A 22404-nucleotide genomic window follows, 5' to 3' on the forward strand; every position below is an offset into this window, starting at 1 on the left:
TAATATTGAAAACAGTAACAATGATAGGGAATTCTGTGGCAGTCCAGGAGTTAGGACTCTGTGCTTTCACTGCTGAGGGCACGGGTTCAATCCCTGGTTGGGGAACTGAGATCCTGCAAGCCGCGAGGCGAGGCCAAAAAAAAAAGAAAACAACAATAATGATACCAATAGCTAAGTTTTGTGAACAAATTTATAGTATATAAACTATTTTCACACATATTTCATTTGATGCTTACAAAAATCCTTAGAAATGGTAATTACCACTGCCTCTGATTTATGGATGAAAAAACTAAGCTCAAATTAGTTTAATAATTTGACCAAGTTTACAGTTTCCCTGACCTTGCATCCTGCGCTCTTGAGTTTACTATCTGTGTCTGAGCTATTGTAAAAACTGCTTCTGGAATTACATTCCTCATGAAAAAAAACTTTAAGTCATGTTTCTATACCATACATAGTAAACAGATGGCATTCTGTTATTATACTTGACTGCAAATGTCCAGATAAGAAAACTGTTAAATTGTACTGTATTAAGTATGGATAACAGCAATTTCAATGCTAACCCCATTTTTTTTTTTAACATCTCTATTGGAGTATAATTGCTTTACAATGGTGTGTTAGTTTCTGCTGTACAACAAAGTGAATCAGCTCTACATATACATACATCCCCATATCTCCTCCCTCTTGCGTCTCCTTCCCACCCTCCGTATCCCACCCCTCTAGGTGGTCACAAAACACCGAGCTGATCTCCCTGTGCTATGCGGTTGCTTCCCACTAGCTATCTACTTTACCTTTGGTAGTGTATATATGTCCATGCCACTCTCTCACTTCGCCCCAGCTTACCCTTCCCCCTCCCCGTATCCTCAAGTCCATTCTCTACGTCTGCATCTTTATTCCTGTCCTGCCCCTAGGTTCTTCAAAACCATTTTTTTTTTTTTTAGATTCCATATATATGTGTTAGCATACGGTATTTGTTTTTCTCTTTCTGACTTACTTCACTAGGTATGAGAGACTCTAGGTCCATCCACCTCACTACAAATAACTCGATTTCATTTCTTTTTATGGCCGAGTAATATTCCATTGTATTTATGTGCCACATCTTCTTTATCTGCTCATCTGTCGATGGACACTTCGACTAACCCCATTTTGAACAGAGGCATTCCATGAAACGCTTTACTTACTGTTCATTCACTACAAAAATACAATTGTCCTGTGATGGCTGTCCTGTGACTGGATGTTTACAGGTCACTTTCCTTTCATTATGGCTGGAAGAAAACAGAATAAGAGAAAATGTACGTGCTATTACCACAAACTTTAAAAAAATATCCTGGTAGCAAAATAGACATTTCTTTATAGCAACATTAAAGTTAGTGAATAAAGGAGATGCAATTCAAACCCCCAGGTGTTGACACTCCTACATAACCTTTTCTACTATCTACTGTGTGTACACGTGTGTGTAAATGTTACTTACAGTTTTACAGTACAGCTAGACTCACCACTCCCAACCCCATGCCCACACCTAGTATGACCTCAATTTGTTCTTCTATTGTATAAACAAAAGTAAGTTCATCTGACTCCACAATCATTGCATCTTACGTGACAGGTGGGCCACAGAAAAGTAGGAGTATCCACCTACCTTCATTATTTTGTATGCCAATCTAGGTACATTACAGAAACCTAATGCCAAATTCATGTACGGAAAAATAAATCTAACAGTACTACCAGATGGGCACCAGCACATTAAAACATAGTACCACTGGAAGAGCAATAATTTATGGCGTTTTGGTTTCACAAAGGAATCTTTACATAAATAATGTAATGGGATTGATTTTTATGATACCTGAAGTATGCTATAGAAAAATGGAATCAGAAGGAGAAAACAAAAATCTTAAATGAAATGTACAAACAACAACACAAAGAAAAATCTACGTATTATGTTTGCTGAAAAAAAATCTGGTTTGATTAAAGAGTGACTATTTTTTGGAGAATAAGACCTTTGCCTTATACTAGAAACAAAATATAAAGAAATATAAAATATAAAGAAATACTATTCTTTCTAGGTCAAATGATAGAATTAGGCTTCCTATTGTTTTCTAGAAATGAGAGGAGAAAAATCCCAAACTATTTATCTAAGCCAAAAATAACAGATGACCAAAATAATATGCAATATACATTGATATACTAAAAAAATATACATAAACAAATATTTTTTTCCCATTTAGTAACATACCACAAAGCAACCTGTAAGGAAGATCAATCATTGGTGTGCTAGATCTTAGAAAACTTACTTTCATTATGGGGAAAATTGTCAAGATGTTGTACTGAATGCTGCTTTGTTAATCTTAAAAGATTATTACATGTGATCTGTATTGTAGGACATTTATAACCACAAGCCACAAACTTTCTGGCAAACTTCAGATACTTAAGTTCCTTTTCCAAATCTGAACTTTCACTAATATTATTTTTATTGGTTACTCAAGTACTAGAAACTTTATTAAATAAAACTAAAACCGTATAAAAGAAAAGGTATACAGTTAAAAAAAAATTATATATTGACTATTGTGACAACAGAATGATTGGTGGAATATAATGTGTTTCTGTTATTCCTTTAGTTAATTGATGCTTATTACACCAACTGGTGTTTACAAGACTACTAAATTATCAGCCTTTTGCGGTGGTTTTTTCTTTTTACAAAACACATTCAATAGGTGTTAAGAGGTGGTGGATTTAGATATTTATTTGTGGTGATATTTTCACTACATAAAAAGTATGCAAGTGACTTTATCTTAACTGTTGATTTTAAAAAGTACAACAGTAATAAATAAAATAAAATTCAAATTAAAAAAAAGTACAATAGTGGAAACCTAAAGTCTCATAATGGGATATCAGTTTATGTAATAAGCAATCAATTGATAACAGAATAACTAAGAAAGTATAGCCTCTGGAGATAAGTGGAAAAAGATGAAATACCCAAATGTGATGAATACCACGAATGTGTCAAGGTATGTAAATTCTCATGTTTTAACAGAATAAAACACTGTGGGGGAGAAGGGGAGTAAATTTGCGATAGAGATTAGACACCTTAATAATAAAAACTGGAGGATAGCATCTTTTTTCTTTAAAGTGTCTCCTGGGGAGGAGCATTAAAAAGCTGGAGTTGGTTGAGTGGAAGATAGAACAGAAATATACAAATTCTTTTTATAAAAACCAATATTGCAAAAATAAAACAAATAACCCCCTATTGTATTATTTTCCTATGATATGTCATCTTGTCTAGAAGGAATGAATATAGCAGACTCTAATCCTAATATTCTAGAAGCTGTAAATTATAACAACACGGCACTGCAATGGTGACTGGGTTTAAGAGATTCCTCTGACCTCTGGAACAGTAGACTTGAGTACCCATTAGACAAGGAAACAGGGCAATGGAGACATTAAAATAAAGAACAGTCAAAAAGGAGCACAAACATTCTTTTCCGGGAAGGTGGATGCTATTTCAATGAAATTGACATTTTTATTGTCCAAGTACTTTTAAGATCACAATGTCTCAAAGTAAAACTAACTAAATAAAAATCTTAGCATTCCAATTAGTTAAAAGTTCAGTGACTAAAACCAATATGAAAAATGAATACATTTATGTTCTTTTACTTTTCCAAAGTACCCAATGTGTTTTCTTTTAATGTTATGATATTAAATTGACATAAAAATTCATTTATTTAGAAGGATACTCTAACATGAAAGTCTTTTGCTGTTCTTTAACGAAAGAAATAATCTTTCCTACTACATACACCTAATTGTAACATAAAGTAAACACAGAAGTCCTCTGAAATGTTTATTCATTTGTTCTGACTTATATTTTAAATTATAGTCATTCAAGATTACTAGGTTTCTATAAAATCCAAATTCAGAAGATTGAGATTTTATAGGCAATTAGTTTAGTTACAAAATTGTCATCTCCCATAAAACAACATACTTAGCAAATAAAAAATCAGAGTAATGTTTTCTAATCATTTTGTTAAAAATGGATTAAAATAAATTAAGAGTATGACAAACCAAAATATCAGCCAAACCAAATTCCAGTCTTAACTGTTTAAACGTCATAATTTTCCACTACCTGATAGGATTGTCAATTCTCACTGCTCTTGTGCAAATCTATTTTTATACACATTTTTAAATTTCAAAACCATTCCTTCTTAGTATGTTGGCATTTACACTTCATTTTTATACTAATGTTGCATTTTAAAGTACTGTAATGGTAAAGGATAAACATAATTTCTAAATTACTCACAGAAACTAAAAATATGAGTTAAAAGCATACTGAGTGCCAATAAATGACAGCAATGTAAATGAAATCCAAATGAACCTTTGAAAACATAAGGAAAAAGCTATCTCTGTTAATGCACAGAATTCTTTTAGTGCATAATACATGAGTTCTTTAATACACACAGCAACTGGGCACTGTGGGAGGTGGCTGGCCGAGGTATCATGTCATGACCACCTTCCTTAAGTGCAAAAGAGGAGTGACTGCTTGGTGCAAAAGAGGAGTGCAAAAGAGGAGTGACTGCTTAGGGCCACGAGGGGGCAGGGAAGACAAGATTCCAGCCTTCAATTCTACCAGTTTGTCCCCAGCATTATTTACAAAGTGTATCTTTTCATCCTACACTCGCCATCCTTTTTGTAGTCCAAAGGTTTTTTTTTTTTTCCTCCTCCTTTGAAGGGCCTCAAAATTCAGATCAAGAGTACCATAAGTTTTCCTATAACATTCATGTAGAAGTGTGTTCCAATTCAATTCATATATTAAGGAACAATTTGAGCGTCACATAAATCCTGCATTTGTTTATGCATGATCCCGTCCATGAGGAAGTCTAGGTGAGTGCAGAAACTGCACCTTGCTGATGCAGCCCCTAGGAGCACACAAATCACACACCTGCACACCCTCAAACATCCACCAGCTACTTCAGTTCATTGCCTGTTTTATGAAACACACCCATCCACATGCAGTGACACAACTTTGTCTAATTTCACAACTCCCTACTTCCAACAGTTCCCAATAATTCAGAAGCTGAAACCCTTCCAATTCCATTTCCACAAGTAAACTGCAGAGCTTTCTCAATGCAGAGGGTATATGTAGTACTTTTGTATTTTCTAAGCATTTAATATGTGTGAAACTGTGCTACCACTTTCATTAGGTTCCTATCTTTACTTTTATGTGTTACTAATGAGGTTTTTTAGTGCTGTGCCCCTAAACCCATTTTCCACAAAAGCTCCATGCTTTCATTGTCCAATTTTGCACAGAGAGGTGATTTATAGGAAGACACGTGCCGTGTTACAGCAAAAGTGACTGTACTACTAAATTATGAACTAACATACCTCTGTGCTACTAAAAATGCATTTGAAGCTTTACTAGACAAGGTGTTATTTTAAAAATCTTTGCCAGAGATTTTATGCTCTTCATGACCGAAAGGGAAAAACTGAAAAGATATGGTTTTATATAAAATTTGTGTCTCTAGAGGAATCCTTACAAAGAAGGGATAAAATTCAGGTCTTGATATAAAATACCCTTATGGTCACAGAACAAACTAATTCCCTTCTTTCTGACTCATTGTGGCATAGGAAGAGGTCCAAACTTTTCTAAATATGAGATCAAGTATTCGCCTCCACCTAACTCTTACTTCCAGACTTCTGTCTGTGATGGTTTAATGTGTAGGTTTAGACCAGTGGTTTTCAACTGGGAATGATTTTTATCTCCCAGGGGACATTTGGAAATGTCTGGTAATATATACATTATTGAAGTACAGTCGATTTACAACATTGTGTTAATTTCTGCTATACAGCAAATTGACTTAGTTATGCATAGATACACATTCTTTTTTATATTCTTTTCCATTATGGTTTATCCCAGGACATTGAATATAGTTCCCTGTGCTATACAGTAGGACCTTGTTGTCCATCCATTGTCTGGTAGTATTTTTGAATGTTACAACTGGGGCTGGTATGTAGTGGGTAGAGGCCAGGATGCTGCTCAACATCTTAAAATGTGCAGGAAAGTTCTCCACGTGAAAGAAGCATCCAGCCCCAAATATCAACAGTGCTGAGGTCGATAAACCCTGCATCAGACCATCATAGCCCTCTAACAACGAACTCTACCAAATAAGCCACATTTATTATTTCGTTGTGTTGCTGTTCTTCTCTAGAGACGACAGAAGCAGCCATTGAGACCACTGGTCCATGAATCAGACTACTTAGGTGTGAATCCCAGCATCTTCCTCTCACTAGCTAGGTGACCTCAGGCAGGTTACTGTACCTGTCCACGCCTCAACTGCCTCAATTAGGTAACAGTAGCCATGTCACAGGTTGTTACTTCATTTGTTCAGAGCTGTTCTGGGCACCTGGGGATGGCAGTGAATAAAACGTAAAAATCACTGCCCTCATGGAACTTACTTTCTAGTGGGGATGTTAAGAGTAAAGAGTATAAATATGGCCTGGAAAAGACAAGCCCTCGATAACTGTTATTTATTTTTGTTATGAACTACAGGACTTTGAGCATATGTTGTTGTCATCAGACTACTGTTCAGTCACCTGTTTAAACTGTAACAGTTCATATTAACACGTACCCCCAAAACTGTTTAAAAACTCATGTTATCCCACTACTCAGTATTTACTGTAAAAGAAAAAAGTTGTGATCTCTCTTGGCTTTCATGCTTCTGGTCAAGATACCCTTAATATGTCCAAAAAACAAAAAATAGAAGAGAAAAGTAATTCTAATATAAAAGCTCCAGAGCAAGAGTAGCTATGTTTTTAAGGCAGTATTCGAGAAGGTTTTTAAATAGTGACAGACAACACTTAAAAAAAAAAAAAAGGCTTCTGCCATTCCAGAGAGTTCAGGACTGAAGGAAATTGCGCATATTCAATAGCTCAATCTGAGGCTAATGCTCTATCAAAGGCCCAGATAAAGGACTGAATCAATGCCATTTTTAGAAAAGGTTATCAAGAAATTGACAAGTTGCAACACAAATTGCTTGTTCTTTGGCACTATGCTCTCTTCACTATTTATTACTAGACATTTAATCATTTACTAAAACTAGAAAATCAAATGAAAGACCTGCTTAATTCCAGCCTTTATGGAACTATTCCATTCAATAATAATTTGGTTTTAAAAGATCTTAAGATGAATAAATCAGTGTGTGTATAAAATGGTATATTTCCACCAAGTTATATAAAAAACAAATTAAAAATGACATATCTACTGGAGATGGAACAGAAATTCATTACTCCCCTTATTCTTTTTCAGATCTTATTTGTGAAGTGAACAATGCATCATGGAAGTAACTGTACCAGAAAACCTGGGCAAGGGTGTGCTGTTTAAGCAGTTCTGATGAGCTTTACATCAAAAGGGAATGAGCTGATAAACTACATGGCTCCTATAACCTATTTATGGAAACAAAATTTAGTGGGTTAGAATCAACTCGAAGCAGCAGGTTCTGTTATATGAAGAGTAACTGAGACTGTGGGGCGGCGCTCTGAAGATCAGGGAAGATGGGTGTCCGTTTCCAGGCTTGCCGAAGGAAGACATGTTTTGGTTCAGTCCACATTGCTAGTCTGCTCTCAGCAGGAGACTTACGAGGGAGGATTCCAGCCAACGACATCCCTAAGGAAACAATCCCCATACACTAAAGAGATGCATAAAATGCACATTTCAAATATAAACCCCAATAAAATTACAGGTTTAGAAAGAGAGGAAAAAAGGTGTCTGCTAATATGGTGTTTACATTTTTAAGTATAATGATAAAAGTCAGGAACACTGACTTCAGTTACACTGAAGGAACTGTTTCATTCTTAATGGAGTGTTATTTCAAACTACACAAGGTAAAAGACGAAGTATTTACCACAACTGACTATGAAGTGACAAATGAAATCTGGTTATAAAACTCCTGTCATCCAACAATAAGGCCAAAACCCTGCAACTTTTGTTGAGTGTAAATGTAAATTTTAAATCAGATATTTATAAATAGGTAAAATACCCTCACAAGAAGTTCTTTAAAACATCAGGATTTGTCTGATTTTTTCAAAAATGAATATAGTACTGAGAGTACTAGATTGAAAAATTAAAATGAAAAATTAGAGCAATGTTGCATATAATGAATCAGTACAGCACATGGTGTTATATTCTTTGAACCAAGCATGGAAAGACGCTATTCCTGATTTTAAAATAAGAACATTTGAGATTTCAAGGAGATATTATTCATGACTGCATAATATGGCAACACTGATTGGCCTGCCCTGTTTAGTTAGGCATCTGCATAGTCCCAAACTGGCTGCTGTGGTCCCAAACATCACATGCAGACCATAGAGTCCAGAGGTGAAAGGAAAGTCTCTGCTTACATATTCCTTTTCAAGAAATTTCCCAAGAGCTCCCCGGCCATCCTTGTCCAGGCTCTCATGAGCCAGACATATGCGTCTACGTCTAATTCAATCATCGGTAAGTGAACTCACACCATTCAAGATTCACAATTTTGTCTGTGGCTCACAGGGAGGAAAGTGAATAAAATGAGGTTATATTATAATAGCAAGGAAGAAGGAGAAGGGAAAGGCTATTAGCTAAGGAAACATTTCATTTTTCTTAGAGAAAGCAACTCACATAGGTTTTCAAAGAAAATACTGGTACTAGCATATTCAAAACTAGATTTTCCTGTTCTGCCTGATAAAAGAGGAAAATGCTTTACCGGGTTATTCTTTTGGGGAGCTTTGCGAAGGTAAAGAGGGTGATTTAAGCTGAACTTTAGAAACTCTAGAGGTTTTATTTACATCCTCAGAAAAAAATATTTTTCCTTTGCATTGTTTTAATTAATTAATTTCAAACTTGGAAATTAATTGACATAACATTATATTAGTCTCAGATATACAAGATAATGAGTCAGTATTTGAATATATTGTGAAATGATCACAGTAAGTCTAGTTAATAGTTAACATTGGTCACCATACAGTTACAAAAAATTTTTTTTCCTGTGATAATAACTTTTAAGATCTTAGCAACTTTCAAATATGCAAAATAGTATTATTAACTATAGTCACTATGCTGTACATTATACCCCCATGACTTATTTAACACTGGAAGTTTGTACCTTTTGACCTCCCTCACCCATTTCACCCTCCCTACCCTTTCCCCTGCCTCTGGTAACCATCCATCTGTTTTCGGTTATCTATAAGCGCTCTCTCCCTTTTTAAAGATTCTACATATAAGTAAGATCATATAGTATTTGTCTTTCTCTGTCTGACTTGTTTCACTTAGCATCATGCCCTCAAGGTCCATCCTTGTTGTTGCAAATGGAAAGACTGCCTTCCTTTTTAATGGCTGAATAATATTCCATCGTGTGCCTATGTACATGTATGTGTATGTACACACACACACACATACATACTACATCTTCTTTATCCATTCATCCACTGATGGACACTTAGGTTGTTTCCATATCTTGGCTATTGTAAATAATGCTGCAGTGAATGTGGGAGTTGGGGGACGGTGCGGATAGCTTTTTGAGTTAGTGTTTTTGTTTCCTTTGGATAAATACCCAGAAGCGGAATTGCTGGATCAACATGGGAGTTCTATTTTTAATTTTTTGAGGACACTCCATATTGTTTTCCACAGTGGCTGCACCAGTTTACATTCCCGGTTCCCTTTTCTCCACATCCTCACCAACTCTTGTTATCTCTTATACTTCTGATGACAGCCAATGTAACAGGTGTGAGGTCATAGCTCACTGTGGCTTTGATTTGCATTTCCCTGATGATTAGTATTGTTGAGCACATTTTCATGTACCTGTTGGCCATCTGTATGTCTTCTTTGGAAAAATGTCTATTTAGACCCTCTGCCTGTTTTTTTTAACTGGATTTTTTTTTTTTTTTTTGCTATTGAGTTGTATGAGTTCTTTATATATTTGAGATTATTACTCCTTATCAGATATATGATTTGCAAATATCTTCTCCTATTAGGTAGGTTGCCTTTTCATTTTGTTGATTGTTTCCTTTGTTGTGCAGAGGCTTTTTAGTTTGATGCAGTCCCACTTGTTTATTTTTGCTTTTGTTGCCTTTGCATTTGCTGTTAGGAAAAATTGTTTTAATGTTTTGGCCATTAATAACTATGTACTGGCTACTTCTTAGTATTGCAATTCTCCCCGGGAGTACTTGTTTTTGTGTTTTTTTAAAAAAAATACCTTTGCTTCACGAGTAACACCAATGACCGCTTTACTACAAAATCCATTCTGTTTTTTAATTTAAGAAATAAATATTGAAATTGCTATTAACATTGTCAATAACAGCCAATAATTCTTCTGAGTAATACATTAGACAAAGCAAGGTTTATTAGGTAGTGTTTTATATGTGTATCCATGGCAAGAAGGTCGAAAATTTATCCACTATGCACAAACAAAATATGTTATTTTAGAAAACTCTGTCCCACAGAAGAGATTTTGGTTGTCTCTTATTAAATTCAGCTGCAAACCCATTTGTCTGATTTGCTCAGAATCATGTATTTCCCTTATGGGAGAGAAAGAAGGATTTAATTTAGTCTAAGAAAAATAGGATATCATAGTGGTTTGGCAATTCTTTCTGCAACCCTGGTAGAGAAACCAGTGTCATGACTTGGACTTTTACAAGGGCCCAACCCATACAAGCTGCCACATACCCACGATGTTGTTAGACTGAAGCAAGGCAGGGAGATGTGGGGATTATGGTAGCGATTGTATTTCTCAAATTTAGGTAGAAAACCAGACAGCAAAGAGCTCAGATGTTCACTGACAACTCTTCAACATCCTTCCACTCAAACCAAAAAGAATATTGTACATTCTCAATTTGGCCTTGGTTTCATTACACTATCAGACAATTATACTTTTCAGCTTACTTTAAAATTGAAGAGCTTTGCAAACTATTACATATAGAATGGATAAACAACAAGGTCATACTGTATAACACAGGGAACTATAATCAATATCCTGGGATAAACCATAATGGAGAAGAATGTATACATATATGTGTAACTGAATCATTGTGCTGTACAGCAGAAATTAACAACACTGTAAATCACTTATACTTCAGTTAAAAAAAAGAAAAAAGTTGAACAGCTTTTATCAATAGAACTCATAACGCTGTATGTTACCCTCTGAGACTCAGTCTCAAATTAAGTTTAAAAAACATGTTTGTAGCAGTGACTTAGTTATTAAATATTATTTTTATTTATTAGTTATGAATTCCACAATTGGGTCTATGGTGGTCCAGGGTAAATTTTAAAATATTGTTAAACATAAAGTTGATTAATGTCTTATGCAGATAACTATTTAAATTCATTTTCCTTTAAATAAAAAGGAGAAAAATGTTATGTTGAAATCTGACTACCACAATGACTGACTCTGCAATTTATTTTTAAACTGAAGTATGGAAAATTATGCCTACAATTAAAAGCAGTGTTTTAAGAACAAAAGAAAACACTAAAAGTGCCATGCCTTTTCTTGAGAGAAACTGAATTCTTGAGCCTTAGTTATGTGGAGAAATAACCACTGAGTCAGCAATCTAAAAGATTGTAATTTTTTTTCTTTGCAAAACATGTAAAGTATATATTTCCTTTCCCCACATTTAGTTCTAAATGCCATTTGCCTTTAACTTAGAGCTAACTGCTTCCAGACATCCTGCTCAAACCTCAGTGATTCATTTACCCACATCTACAAATTCTCCCTACAGTCTTAACCCTTTATAATCTATCCTCTCTCCTCTCATCATTCAGGAAATGGATCGGCTCAGATTTCTTGGGGGAAACGAAGGACTGAACAGGTGTGAGGGCCTCGATGATCCTCGCTCCCAACAATAAACATTGAAATCATCACCTACATAGTAATCACCACGTGACGTCACACTCAGTGCTGCGCGCACACTCCTTCTGTCGCACGCTACACTGGAAACTTGACCATCTATCCTCACACAGACCCCCTGAGGTCTGCATTACTATCTTCACTTCACGTGTGAATAAACTGAGGCTCACAGCATTTACGAAGGTGTCAGAAGTCACACGGAGACCTGGTCCCCAAGGTTTCAGCTGTGCCCTGTTTAGTCCCCCTTCCCCCCCCTTTCAACAGCTGCCCCTTCCTTGACTCATCTCAGCCAGTGGGACTTCTACATTCTGCCCTACATCTTCTCCCAATGTAACTGAAACACAGCACAACACAACACAATCCTTTCCTTGGAGGTCCTTCCCTCTTGCACAGACCATGGACGTGTATCCTCCCTCTTCTCCTTTCTGTCCCATTGCGTAGCATCACCCCAAGACTATTTCTATCTGAAGCACAGTAATGAAACCTGTTCTGATTCCAACTTAATTTTAAACCCAGCATTTCTTTTCCATCTTCTTATTTTCTAAGCCTTTGCAATCATTTTCCACTTTTAGCTACTCAGACAACACTATCACAACATAATTGTAAATGTAACCTCACATTTGATTATCGGTCCCGAAGAATTTAAGTACAAATAACAACAACAGTAAAGAATGGGTTTTACAGAATCACCCAACAGGAACAGAAAACTTTGCTTTTCCCGCTGGGAAAATAGGAGTATGACGCAACGCTGCAAAAGTACAAAGCTGAAAGCATTATTATAGACTAGGAACAAAATAAAGAAAAAAATAAAAAATTCAAAAGATGAGACACATAAATTCATCTGTTTTAGTTTTTTGTATTTACAGATAATTTCTAAATCATCTTCTGAAAAAAACCTTCCTGAATAAAACCAATATGCTCATTTAGAATCTACAAAATAAATTTTACAATAGATTTTAAATAATTTTGGAAGTAGTGCAAGAGTAATTCAGTTAACACCATGCTAGTTATGAACAAAATGTACCCAGCAAGTTAATAAATGTTATCCATCCTGAGTGTTATGGGACAGCTACATTTTAGATCACTTAATAAATTACATTATACACAAAAATGCTTAAAATAATTTAGATAATTCTCTCACTTGGAAGCCATTTAAGTGATTCTTAAGAAGCTTTTAAATGGGAAGGTTAAATGACACTTTATGGTTAAAACAGAAAAATGGCTCTTAGAATGCACAAGCTAATCCACCAGAGTAATTTTCTGTCGAGCACTCAAGAAACAAGTGACATTTCTGGATGCTACCCAGAAATTACCCTACGCAAGTAGACAGCTAACAGCATCTCCATCACTGCCTTAGTCTAGGCTCTTATGTCTCCAAGACTCTTAACATCCAAATCCAACTCATTTTAATCAGGATATCTCCCATTTAGACCATCCTCACTGAGCCTCAACTTCTTTCTGAAAAACAGGAACCAAAACCAAAACAACAACAAACTTTACTCCATGGGGCTTTGTAAAGGATCAAGTACCTGGTAGCACCACCATCCATTACCTAATAAAGCCCTCACTAAACAGTAGCTAAACTTGAATGTGCAGGTGGAGTTAGCTTTCCTGAAAAGAAGTAAAATTATGTCACACCCTTGCTTTAAAAAGTTGCTGGCTCTCTGCTCTATCTTTAATGTGAAGTACAACTGATCTAAGGTTAAAGCTTACTATTGACTGATCTATGTAAAAAGTCCTTGTAAAACCACACAACAGAGTAAAAATGATCACAGGGTATATTTTAGAGGTTTCAAAGAATACTTATTTGAAAAATTACAGTCACTTGTATAAAAAAAACTATTAATACAAAAATCTAATGGAGTTTTAAAATAAAACTAAGCAGAACTCCAACCTGGAAACATGTCAGTAGTCAGAAATATTCTTGGCATTTAAAAGCAATAATGTGGCATTAAAAATATATATAACCTAGAATTTCATTAATTCAGACAACTCTGCTAGTCCCTAATGAATGCTAATTAGTAATGTTTTATTGTAACATGCATTAAATGTAAGTTTACTATACCACTGGGAAGGAAGCAAACAACAAATTAGAAAAAGAGGAATTTAAACACCATCTCTTTTGCTTTTTTGCGGGTGGTTATACACTACTTTACAAAGTTAACCTAATTCTAACCTACACCTAAATAACCACACAGTTGCAAAAAAGATCCAATTATTTTATTGTAGATGAAACATTCTTCCCAACAGAATCAAGCTGACAGACTAAACAGCTCAATTCAAATAGAAAAAAAAAAAAATCAGTAATCACTGAATTTTACTATCCTTCATTGCATAGTCTTTAATCATTTTAATATTGCATGAGCTTTATCTAAACAACCACTTCAAGGACAAAAAGGGAGTTACTAATAAGTCAAATGATACCTTTATGCAACAAAAAGATTTTGTTAAAAAACAGTACTTTCTTTCAAAATGGCTATGTTTTTGTGTAACTTAAATACTTTCATTCATTCAATATGAGACAGGCACTGATGACACACAGCCTTAACAATGTTATACATAAACAAATAGGAGGAGTAATATAACCAAAAACGAAACACAAAGGGGAGGCAGATTAGGGACTGATCTTGCTTAGAAAGGGGAAGAGCAGGGAAGGTGGCACAGAAGTGTCTGCCATTTGAATTGAGCCTCCATGAATCAGCAAGAATATTCGGATGTGGCCAGAGTTTAGCACAGACTGAAGGGATGGGGGCACAGAAATGAGGCTGAAAATCTAGGCTTTGAGTGAAAATATATTTACATATAAAATTTTTATTACATAAGTTTTGAAGCAATGTATTTGCTCCATTCTTAGGTTCTCTGTCACTTCAATTTCCAAGGAATACATATTTTTTAACTCTGAAAAGGTCCAAATCATAATGCACTTATGTGACGCACACAGCACTTTAACTAAGGCTCAGTTTAGTCAGCAACTCGTTATCCCCAAGTACTGAGAAATTTCTCACTTACAGATGAGGTAGGAGTTGGACAGAAATCTGACCCAGAATACCAGGGCAGGGCCCACTTCCCACAGCAGAGACCGAGACACAGTGAGCAAAGCCGGCAATGAACTCCAATGGCCACTGTAGGCCACTGTGATGGCCGTATTCTACTCTGGAGACACTTCCTTCTAACAGAATGCAAGGCCACGGGCATGCTATTAGTTGGTTAGATAACTAGTAGGTGTCCATCATCCCAGAAAAGACGAAATCTCTCTAATACAGGATCAAGATATTCTCCTCACTCATTTCACTTGCTTCATCAATTCATTTATTCATGCTCAAATATTCATTAAGCATCTATTAAGCACAAGGTTTTGTACTGTCCACTACTAGGAAACAAAAATATAGTTCAAGACTATAACGGGCTTAAAGAATTACTATTCCATCTGAGTTTACTAATTAAGCTAAATTTCAAACTTGAAGAATACAGCAATTATATTTTACCATCAGGCTTCAGTATTGGTGGAAAGAGTTCCTCAAAGCGCACCTTATTCACTAGAAAACAGACAAGCACTTTATTCCCAGTGCTTTAGACTTGAGTCAGACTTTTAAGTCAATTTCAGGTTATCCCTCCTCCCTCCCAACAAGCTCTGCTCATCCTCCCTTCTTTTTTGTTTTGCCAGATTCAATTTCCTGTTCATACAAAAAAGTTTAAGTAGCTTGTCTTCACTTGAACTTTAGCAGCAGTTTAGGCCAATGACCTCTGATGTCATAATGCTTCAAAAACATCTTTGTTTAGAATGTATACTGAATATATTCCAATTCATCATTACTACAGTAACTTACTGATTAAGTTTAAAATATAGGCTATTTTAAAACCATGTTAAAATATTTTAGGTAGATTTGAGATAAATTTTAAAGGGAATAAAAATATTAATGAATTCTCTATATACTTTCTAGCTCTGGGCAGAATTTTCAGCTGAAAATTCTGCAGCTTATGGGAAAAATTGTGGATCTTGAATTAAGACTGTCAAGTCAAATAAAATAAAGTTGAAACCCTACTTCTATATCCTGTGCTTCTAAATATAATAGAAATACAATGTATTAGGAGTCATAATAAGGCAATTATTGATATCTTTGCACATTTGCATATAAACAACTGATTTAGGTCACTTCCTTTCAGTACCTATCTTATTCATTTAAAAAATATGTACAAATAGTCTTATTCTTTAATTGCTTCAGAAAATTGATGTGAAAATATTTACATTTATTAAGAATTTTCGTATTGTCTTTTCTTAAACTAGACTTACAAGTAAAAAGTGCCTGTTCTTTAAGAGACAACTTTGTTGGAAAATTCCTCTAAAAGACCTTGAAATCACAAGGCTGCTACTGAACCTGCAAGAAAAGAATTATGCCAGAAATGACAAAGCGTAAGGCTTTAAAGGCTTCAGTTTATACTATATAAACAGTATGAAATTAAAATTAAAATAATATCATTCATCCACTCAAAATGAAGGGGAAAAAAGCAAAATAGCCACGCACACACACACACAACTTACCCAACATAGCCTACTTCTTAAGCTAATGATTTCAAAACAACTAAATCAATTCATTTACTGCAATTCAAAGAGACATGAATTAAAATTGCTAATAAGAAATCTTTAAAGGCATGTTGCCAGCCTTTACAATCAAAGGCAGTAGTAATTTAATTAGTTTAAATGCCAAAATATTGTCTATAATAATCTCCTGCCATTATATTGCTCTTAAATTTTAGGTAAATGAGGATTCCGATTTTGAGGATCCTACTTTGTGAATTCCTATTTTGAATCACGTTACCAGATAATTAAAGAATTAAATAACTAGCAGCTTCAGCTAACTTAATTAATTTAGACTAGTAATAAACTTTTTAATAAAAGTATTACATAATGAGTACTGTTAGCATCTCCTCCAAAGGAACTTCTGAGAATTATTCATTTGGCTCTCGTGAAGGGGGAGAAAAAAAAAAAACCAAGCTTCTCCTCTGAAGAAGTTAAAACAATAAACAAAAATCTTTAGGCTTTCAAGCAATTTGCAACTACTGTGCATTTATGCAACTTCAAGTTAAGGAGAGACCAAAAGGAAGATTACATCTTAAAATGCTCAAGTCATTTGAAAAGCCTAACAATGCATTTACATTTCTACAAGAATACAATACTTCAGTTACAGAAATATTTATAATATGTAAATCCTTTGCACTAGGTACTGTGCCTGGCACTAGGGCTACAAAGATTACTTATCAGAGGATCATTAACTGAGAAAAAAGGACTACCACTCATCTAGCCATCAGCTATTTATTATTATACATGAAAGTAACAAGGATTACTCACCAGCCTCCATCAAAATCACATTCGTAAACAGACATTGGCCTACAGGCAAAAGTGGATACTGGGATAAAAATCACACTCCACTGCTTTGTCTTTGAGCTGCTCCCAAATGAGCGCTGTGGGGACTGGGCACTCAGGAAATGCACTGTGGCTGTCGGCCAGCCTGCCACTCTGCCAGTCTGACACCAGACTGACGCCACGCACCAGTATGTCATTGCAGCTGCAAACTGAGGCAGCTTCTCCAGAAGAGTTTGTTGAGATTATGCATGCCTTCCAGCCATAAGAGTAAAAAACGATTTCAATTCCCTTAAAGTTGGCACATAGCGTAGGGTAAAATACCAGCGTACGTGGTTGCAAACAGCTCGTGAAGAATGTTCAGGGAGGAATTTTAAATAACCTTAGCTCTACATAGATATTTTCTGTTAAAACTGTGAGCAAACCTATTTAAATGCTTCCTTTAAAAACATTTTTTGTTGTTGCTGTTGTTTCCAAAGTTGGTACATACTTATTTGAAAAAATTCAGCCGATAAAAGGTATAAAGAAAGCTAAAATTGCCTGCAGTTCCACCACCTAAAAATGATAATAATAATGATAGTAATTGACCACTTATTATGTCAAGCACTTTACAAACTCATCTGAGCCTCAGAACCCAAAGATGTAGGTTCTGTAAGTATCTCCCTTTTCCTGAAGAGACTGAGGCACAGAGTAGTTAGGGAACTTGCCCCTGGTCACAATGCTAGTCAGTGACTGGGCAGGACTCAGAACCCACACATCGGATCACTGAGTTACACCATCTAGCAGCAAAGATAACAGCTGTTAACATTTTGGTGAACATTCTTTTAGACCAGAGTTTGTGTGTATATAAACACATACTTAGTCAATATAAGGAAATCAAACTATATATGTTGTTTTGCAACCCGCTTTTTAAATTCAACAATATGCCATGGGCAGCTTTCCATGTCAGTAACTACATCCCTAACTTTTCTTTTCTGATGGCCGCGCATCACAATTACCGAAACCTGATTCCTACTGGACACTTAATTTAAAATTTTTTCTTATAAATAGTGCTTAATGTATATCATGGTCTAGACACCTTTGTACTTTTCTGTATTTAGCTGTGTAGGATAATTCTTAGAAGTGGGATGGACAGGCCAAAGCATGTGCATGTTTTCAATATCCGTATGCTTGGCCCTCCAAAAAGAGGTAACAATTTATATTTATACCTCAGTGCATTAGATTTCTCCTTTCCCACATACTGGGTATTGACAATTACTTTCCTCCTCTGCAAATCTAACAGAAAATACGGCTCTAATTGTGTGTGAGTGTGTTTTATTTATTTATGATTATTATCTTAAAATTTTATTTATTTTATTTATTTATTTTTGGCTGCGTTGGGTCTTTGTTGCTGCATGTGGGCTTTCTCTAGTTGCGCTGAGCGGGGGCTACTCCTTGTTGCGGTGTGCGGGCTTCTCATTGCAGTGGCTCCTCTTGTTGCAGAGCATGGGCTCTAGGCGCCCAGGCTTCAGGAGTTGTGGCTCACGGGCTCTAGAGCGCAGGCTCAGTAGTTGTGGCGCACGGGCTTAGTTGCTCCGCGGCATGTGGGATCTTCCCAGACCGGGGCTCGAGCCCATGTCCCCTGCATTGTCAGGCGGATTCTTAACCACTGTGCCACCAGGGAAGCCCTGTGTGTCTGTTTTAATTGCAAGTGAGGTTAAACCTTTCTTCATATGCTTATTCACACAGGAGGCAGTCTAGCTAATGGCCACAAGCACGTAGGCTCTGGAGTCAGAAGACTCCAAGTTCAAGCCCAGCTCTTCTTCTCAATAGTTTTCTGACCACAGGCAAGTTACTTAGCCTCTCCATGCTTCAATTTCCTTATACGGAAAATTAAAAAACCAATTTAATCCTCATGGGATTTTTGTGAGAATTAAATGAGAAAAACCATGTAAGCAATTGGAAAAGTGCCTACCACATAACAAGTGTTTGATTAAATGTTAACTCATATTTAATGACCGACTATATTTCTTCTGCATTTCACGCCCTTCAACCAAAATGGTGACTCTTAACAAAAGTACAGACAAGCCATTTTACAAAATGTACTGGAAATATCTTGTTAGAATGCTAATGACATAAAAATGTGCAGATACATCAAAGTGAGTTGTCTTACAACTAAATTTAGCATGTAACATAACTGGAGCTGAAACACTCCTTTCATATGAAACTGCTATAACAAAAATTAAAAATAGCATTTCAAGTTGAGGAAACAAAATTGTTTCATCATGTAGCTTGAAATATAGACAAGCAAGCCGACACAGTTTGCTATAACCAGAAGGGTTTGCATATGTTTTAGAAAAGTAGTCAGTCATTCATGAATCTGTCCTATTTTTTTTTTTTCGAAGTGAAGGTTTTGCTAGCCTCAATTAGTCTCTGTTTAAACTTCTCACACTGAAAAGGAAAACAAAACCCATTCCTGAAAATGTCAAAGAGAAGTCAACAAAATAACTTTTGCCTGTAGTTCTAAAAGCAAAGGACAGCCCCTTTTAAATGACACAAATCATAACAATGTTTAAGCAGAATATTTGAAGGTTAAAATGTAGTAAGCCTATTATATCTACCCCAAACCAATGTGACCTCGTGTTATGTAAGTCTTCAACTGTTCGCACCATCAGGACAGTTTTAACAAAACACTTTTAAAATGAGCTAAGAAGGAAGTTTTATGTTATTCTAGCAGATCTGGTTTAGATGTAGTCACTGTTGTATATGCTATAAAATTATCCCATCTGAAGGCAAACATTTCTGTAATAAAATGGCAGCATAATATGTTTGCAGAATCACAGTGGCATGGTAGTTCCGTATATGGCTGCCAGGAGAAAAACAACAATAATGGAGCAGCAGAGATCTGTCAAGAGACTCTGAAAGATTACCAGGAATACCGAGAACTAACAAGTCGACCAGTGTTTGGTTTATGAAGTTACAGGCACCCTGCACTATTTCTCTAGGACCTGGGAGGCTCAGGTCCTTCCACCCACCACCCACGGTTTACAGGACTTCCACAGGGAAAACAGTGTGGTTGGGCAAGGAACAAAAAAAGAGGGAATAAGATAAGGCCCCTCCTCTCAAGGCCAGAACAGCCTGGAACTGACAGTTTAATAGGGAAGAGAGAGCTGTAAACAGATCATTATAACATAACCTGATTTGCAGAGCGCAGAAGAGGAAGTGGCTAAATGCCTGGGGGAATCTGGAAGAGACTTAACAAAGTACAGTAAATGACGGCTGACCTATTTCAAGAGGAGATTTCAGTTAGAGGTAGCAGTAGTTGTGAAAGCACAAATATAAGATGTAATCTAAATTTTACACCTACGAAAGGTGCCCAATTAACAGAGAAACTATTCATTTAAGGAAAAAAAAAAAAAAACGCATACCAATAGGACAATTCTTACAGGCACCTTGTAAGATTCTGCCCTGCTTTTCCCCAAAGTCAGGGATGGCTAGTTTACCTATTTTGATTCTGCCCAAACAACATTTTTAGGAAAGGAAGCTGAGGTAGATCGTGGATGTGTGCCCCATTACTTTGTCAGAGCTAATGAACTTCTTTAAATCAGTAGAGAGTCCTAAATCTCAATTAATCCTGATTCTCTTTTCACGAATCTCTACACTACAGGGCAAGAACCATGCTTTGGTAAAAAGCCACAGAAAAAAAGTCCAGTGAGGGCCTCCAAAATGTGTGTCACCAAACAATGTGCTTCAGTACATTCTTTAAGGCTGTTTGTGATAATGACTGAGGATTCAGTTGTGATAACTATCATTTTTCAGTTCTTGGTTACTTCACTTCTCAGTGGCATTTAAAACTCTTGACTACTCAGTTCTTAAAAATGCCACCATTGACCCTGAATTATGTGACCTGGTTCCCCAGCCTTCACTTTGCAAAACAGGCATGAATCCAAATGACTCAATCCAGCACCCAACTGTCTCTATAATTTGGTGCCCATTTACTCATCACTAATACCCAAAGCAGAAGCTCTTTTAATGGGTGAGAAACAGATCTACCAATGTCTTCTCCATACTGTGTCTCATAGTGCTGGATAACACAAAGTGCTCCAATGTCCCATCACCTGATTACTGATTTTCATCCCCTAGGTCACTTAATTAATGCAAATCTTTCAGGTCAGAAAAATATTAGTACAACGAGAAGACCACAACCACATATTTCGGAGGTGTGTTTCTTCTAACACTGCCAGGCAATTACGTTTGGCACAATCTACCTGGAGATAGCGTCAGAGCCCACAGGCTCCGTTCCACAAGACTGTCCCCCCAGCCCCATTCCACCCCCGCCCAACTTTAGATACCAATCACAAGTCCACCTTGTTATCTGTGCTTTTGGCTCACTGGCTATAAATGGAGATTCCCACAACCCCCTTCTCAGGCGTGATTGATTAGTGTGAGTGGCTCACAGAACTCACAGAAAGAGTTACTTACATTTACCAGTTTATTGTAAAGAATATTATAAAGGATACAGATAAATAGCCAGATGGAGAGGTACACAGGTACATACTTTACAAAGATAAAGTAAGAATACGGACAGACTCCTTTTCCTCTCTCCCAAACTTCCAAATTTTTTCGTCTTGGCATATCAACCACCATATCTTCATGACTTAAAAAAGAAACATCAAGGCATCAATTTACAAAAGTAAGTTAAAAATACAGTCGTCCCTCAGTATCTGTGGGGTTTTGGTTCCAAGACCCTCATCCCTCAGATAGCAAAATTCATGGACGCTCAAGTCCCTTATATAAAATGACACAGTATCTGCATATAACCTACACGCACAGCCTCCAGCATACTTTAAATCATCTCCAGATTACTTATAATACCTGATACATTGTAAATGGTATGTAAATAGGCAAATTCAAGCCTTGCTCTTTGGAACCTTTTGGAATTTTCACCCCCAATATTTTTGATCCACAGTTAGTGGAATCAGTGGATGCAGAACCCTCGGATACAAAGGACTGGCTATAATTCAAAAATAGGGTGTCTCACATCCTCATTATCTTCTGTTAAAAGATGGCAATCAGGTAAAGAGTAAATCTGTCAACTCACAGAAATCGAACACTCACACCCAAGGATAGCCTGAGATAGAATCCAAATGTCCCATGAACTTAGTGCACGGACAGGTAACCGCTACATCAACTGAAGCTCAGTACAGAAAC

General features: G+C 36.2%; 2 protein-coding genes across 25 annotated transcripts in view; one reads left to right on the forward strand and one right to left on the reverse strand.

Moving 5' to 3' along the window:
• The window catches only part of LOC309641237 (uncharacterized protein), a 487119-nt gene that overhangs the window by 132863 nt on the left and 331852 nt on the right, over positions 1–22404 (forward strand). The window lies entirely within an intron of this gene.
• PLEKHA5 (pleckstrin homology domain containing A5) overlaps positions 1–22404 on the reverse strand; it is a 236905-nt gene that overhangs the window by 90823 nt on the left and 123678 nt on the right. For 21 of the 24 annotated variants that reach the window (XM_082421056.1, XM_082421055.1, XM_082421059.1 and 18 more), the window contains one exon: positions 1179–1262. In XM_082421056.1, coding sequence (XP_082277182.1) covers positions 1179–1262 — 84 coding nt within the window. The other 3 variants (XM_082421050.1, XM_082421051.1, XR_014252570.1) reach the window with 3 other exon arrangements.

Source organism: Balaenoptera physalus (assembly GCF_965194825.1).
Source record: "Balaenoptera physalus genome assembly, chromosome: 13".
In the NCBI taxonomy this organism is placed as follows: Eukaryota; Metazoa; Chordata; class Mammalia; order Artiodactyla; family Balaenopteridae; genus Balaenoptera; species Balaenoptera physalus.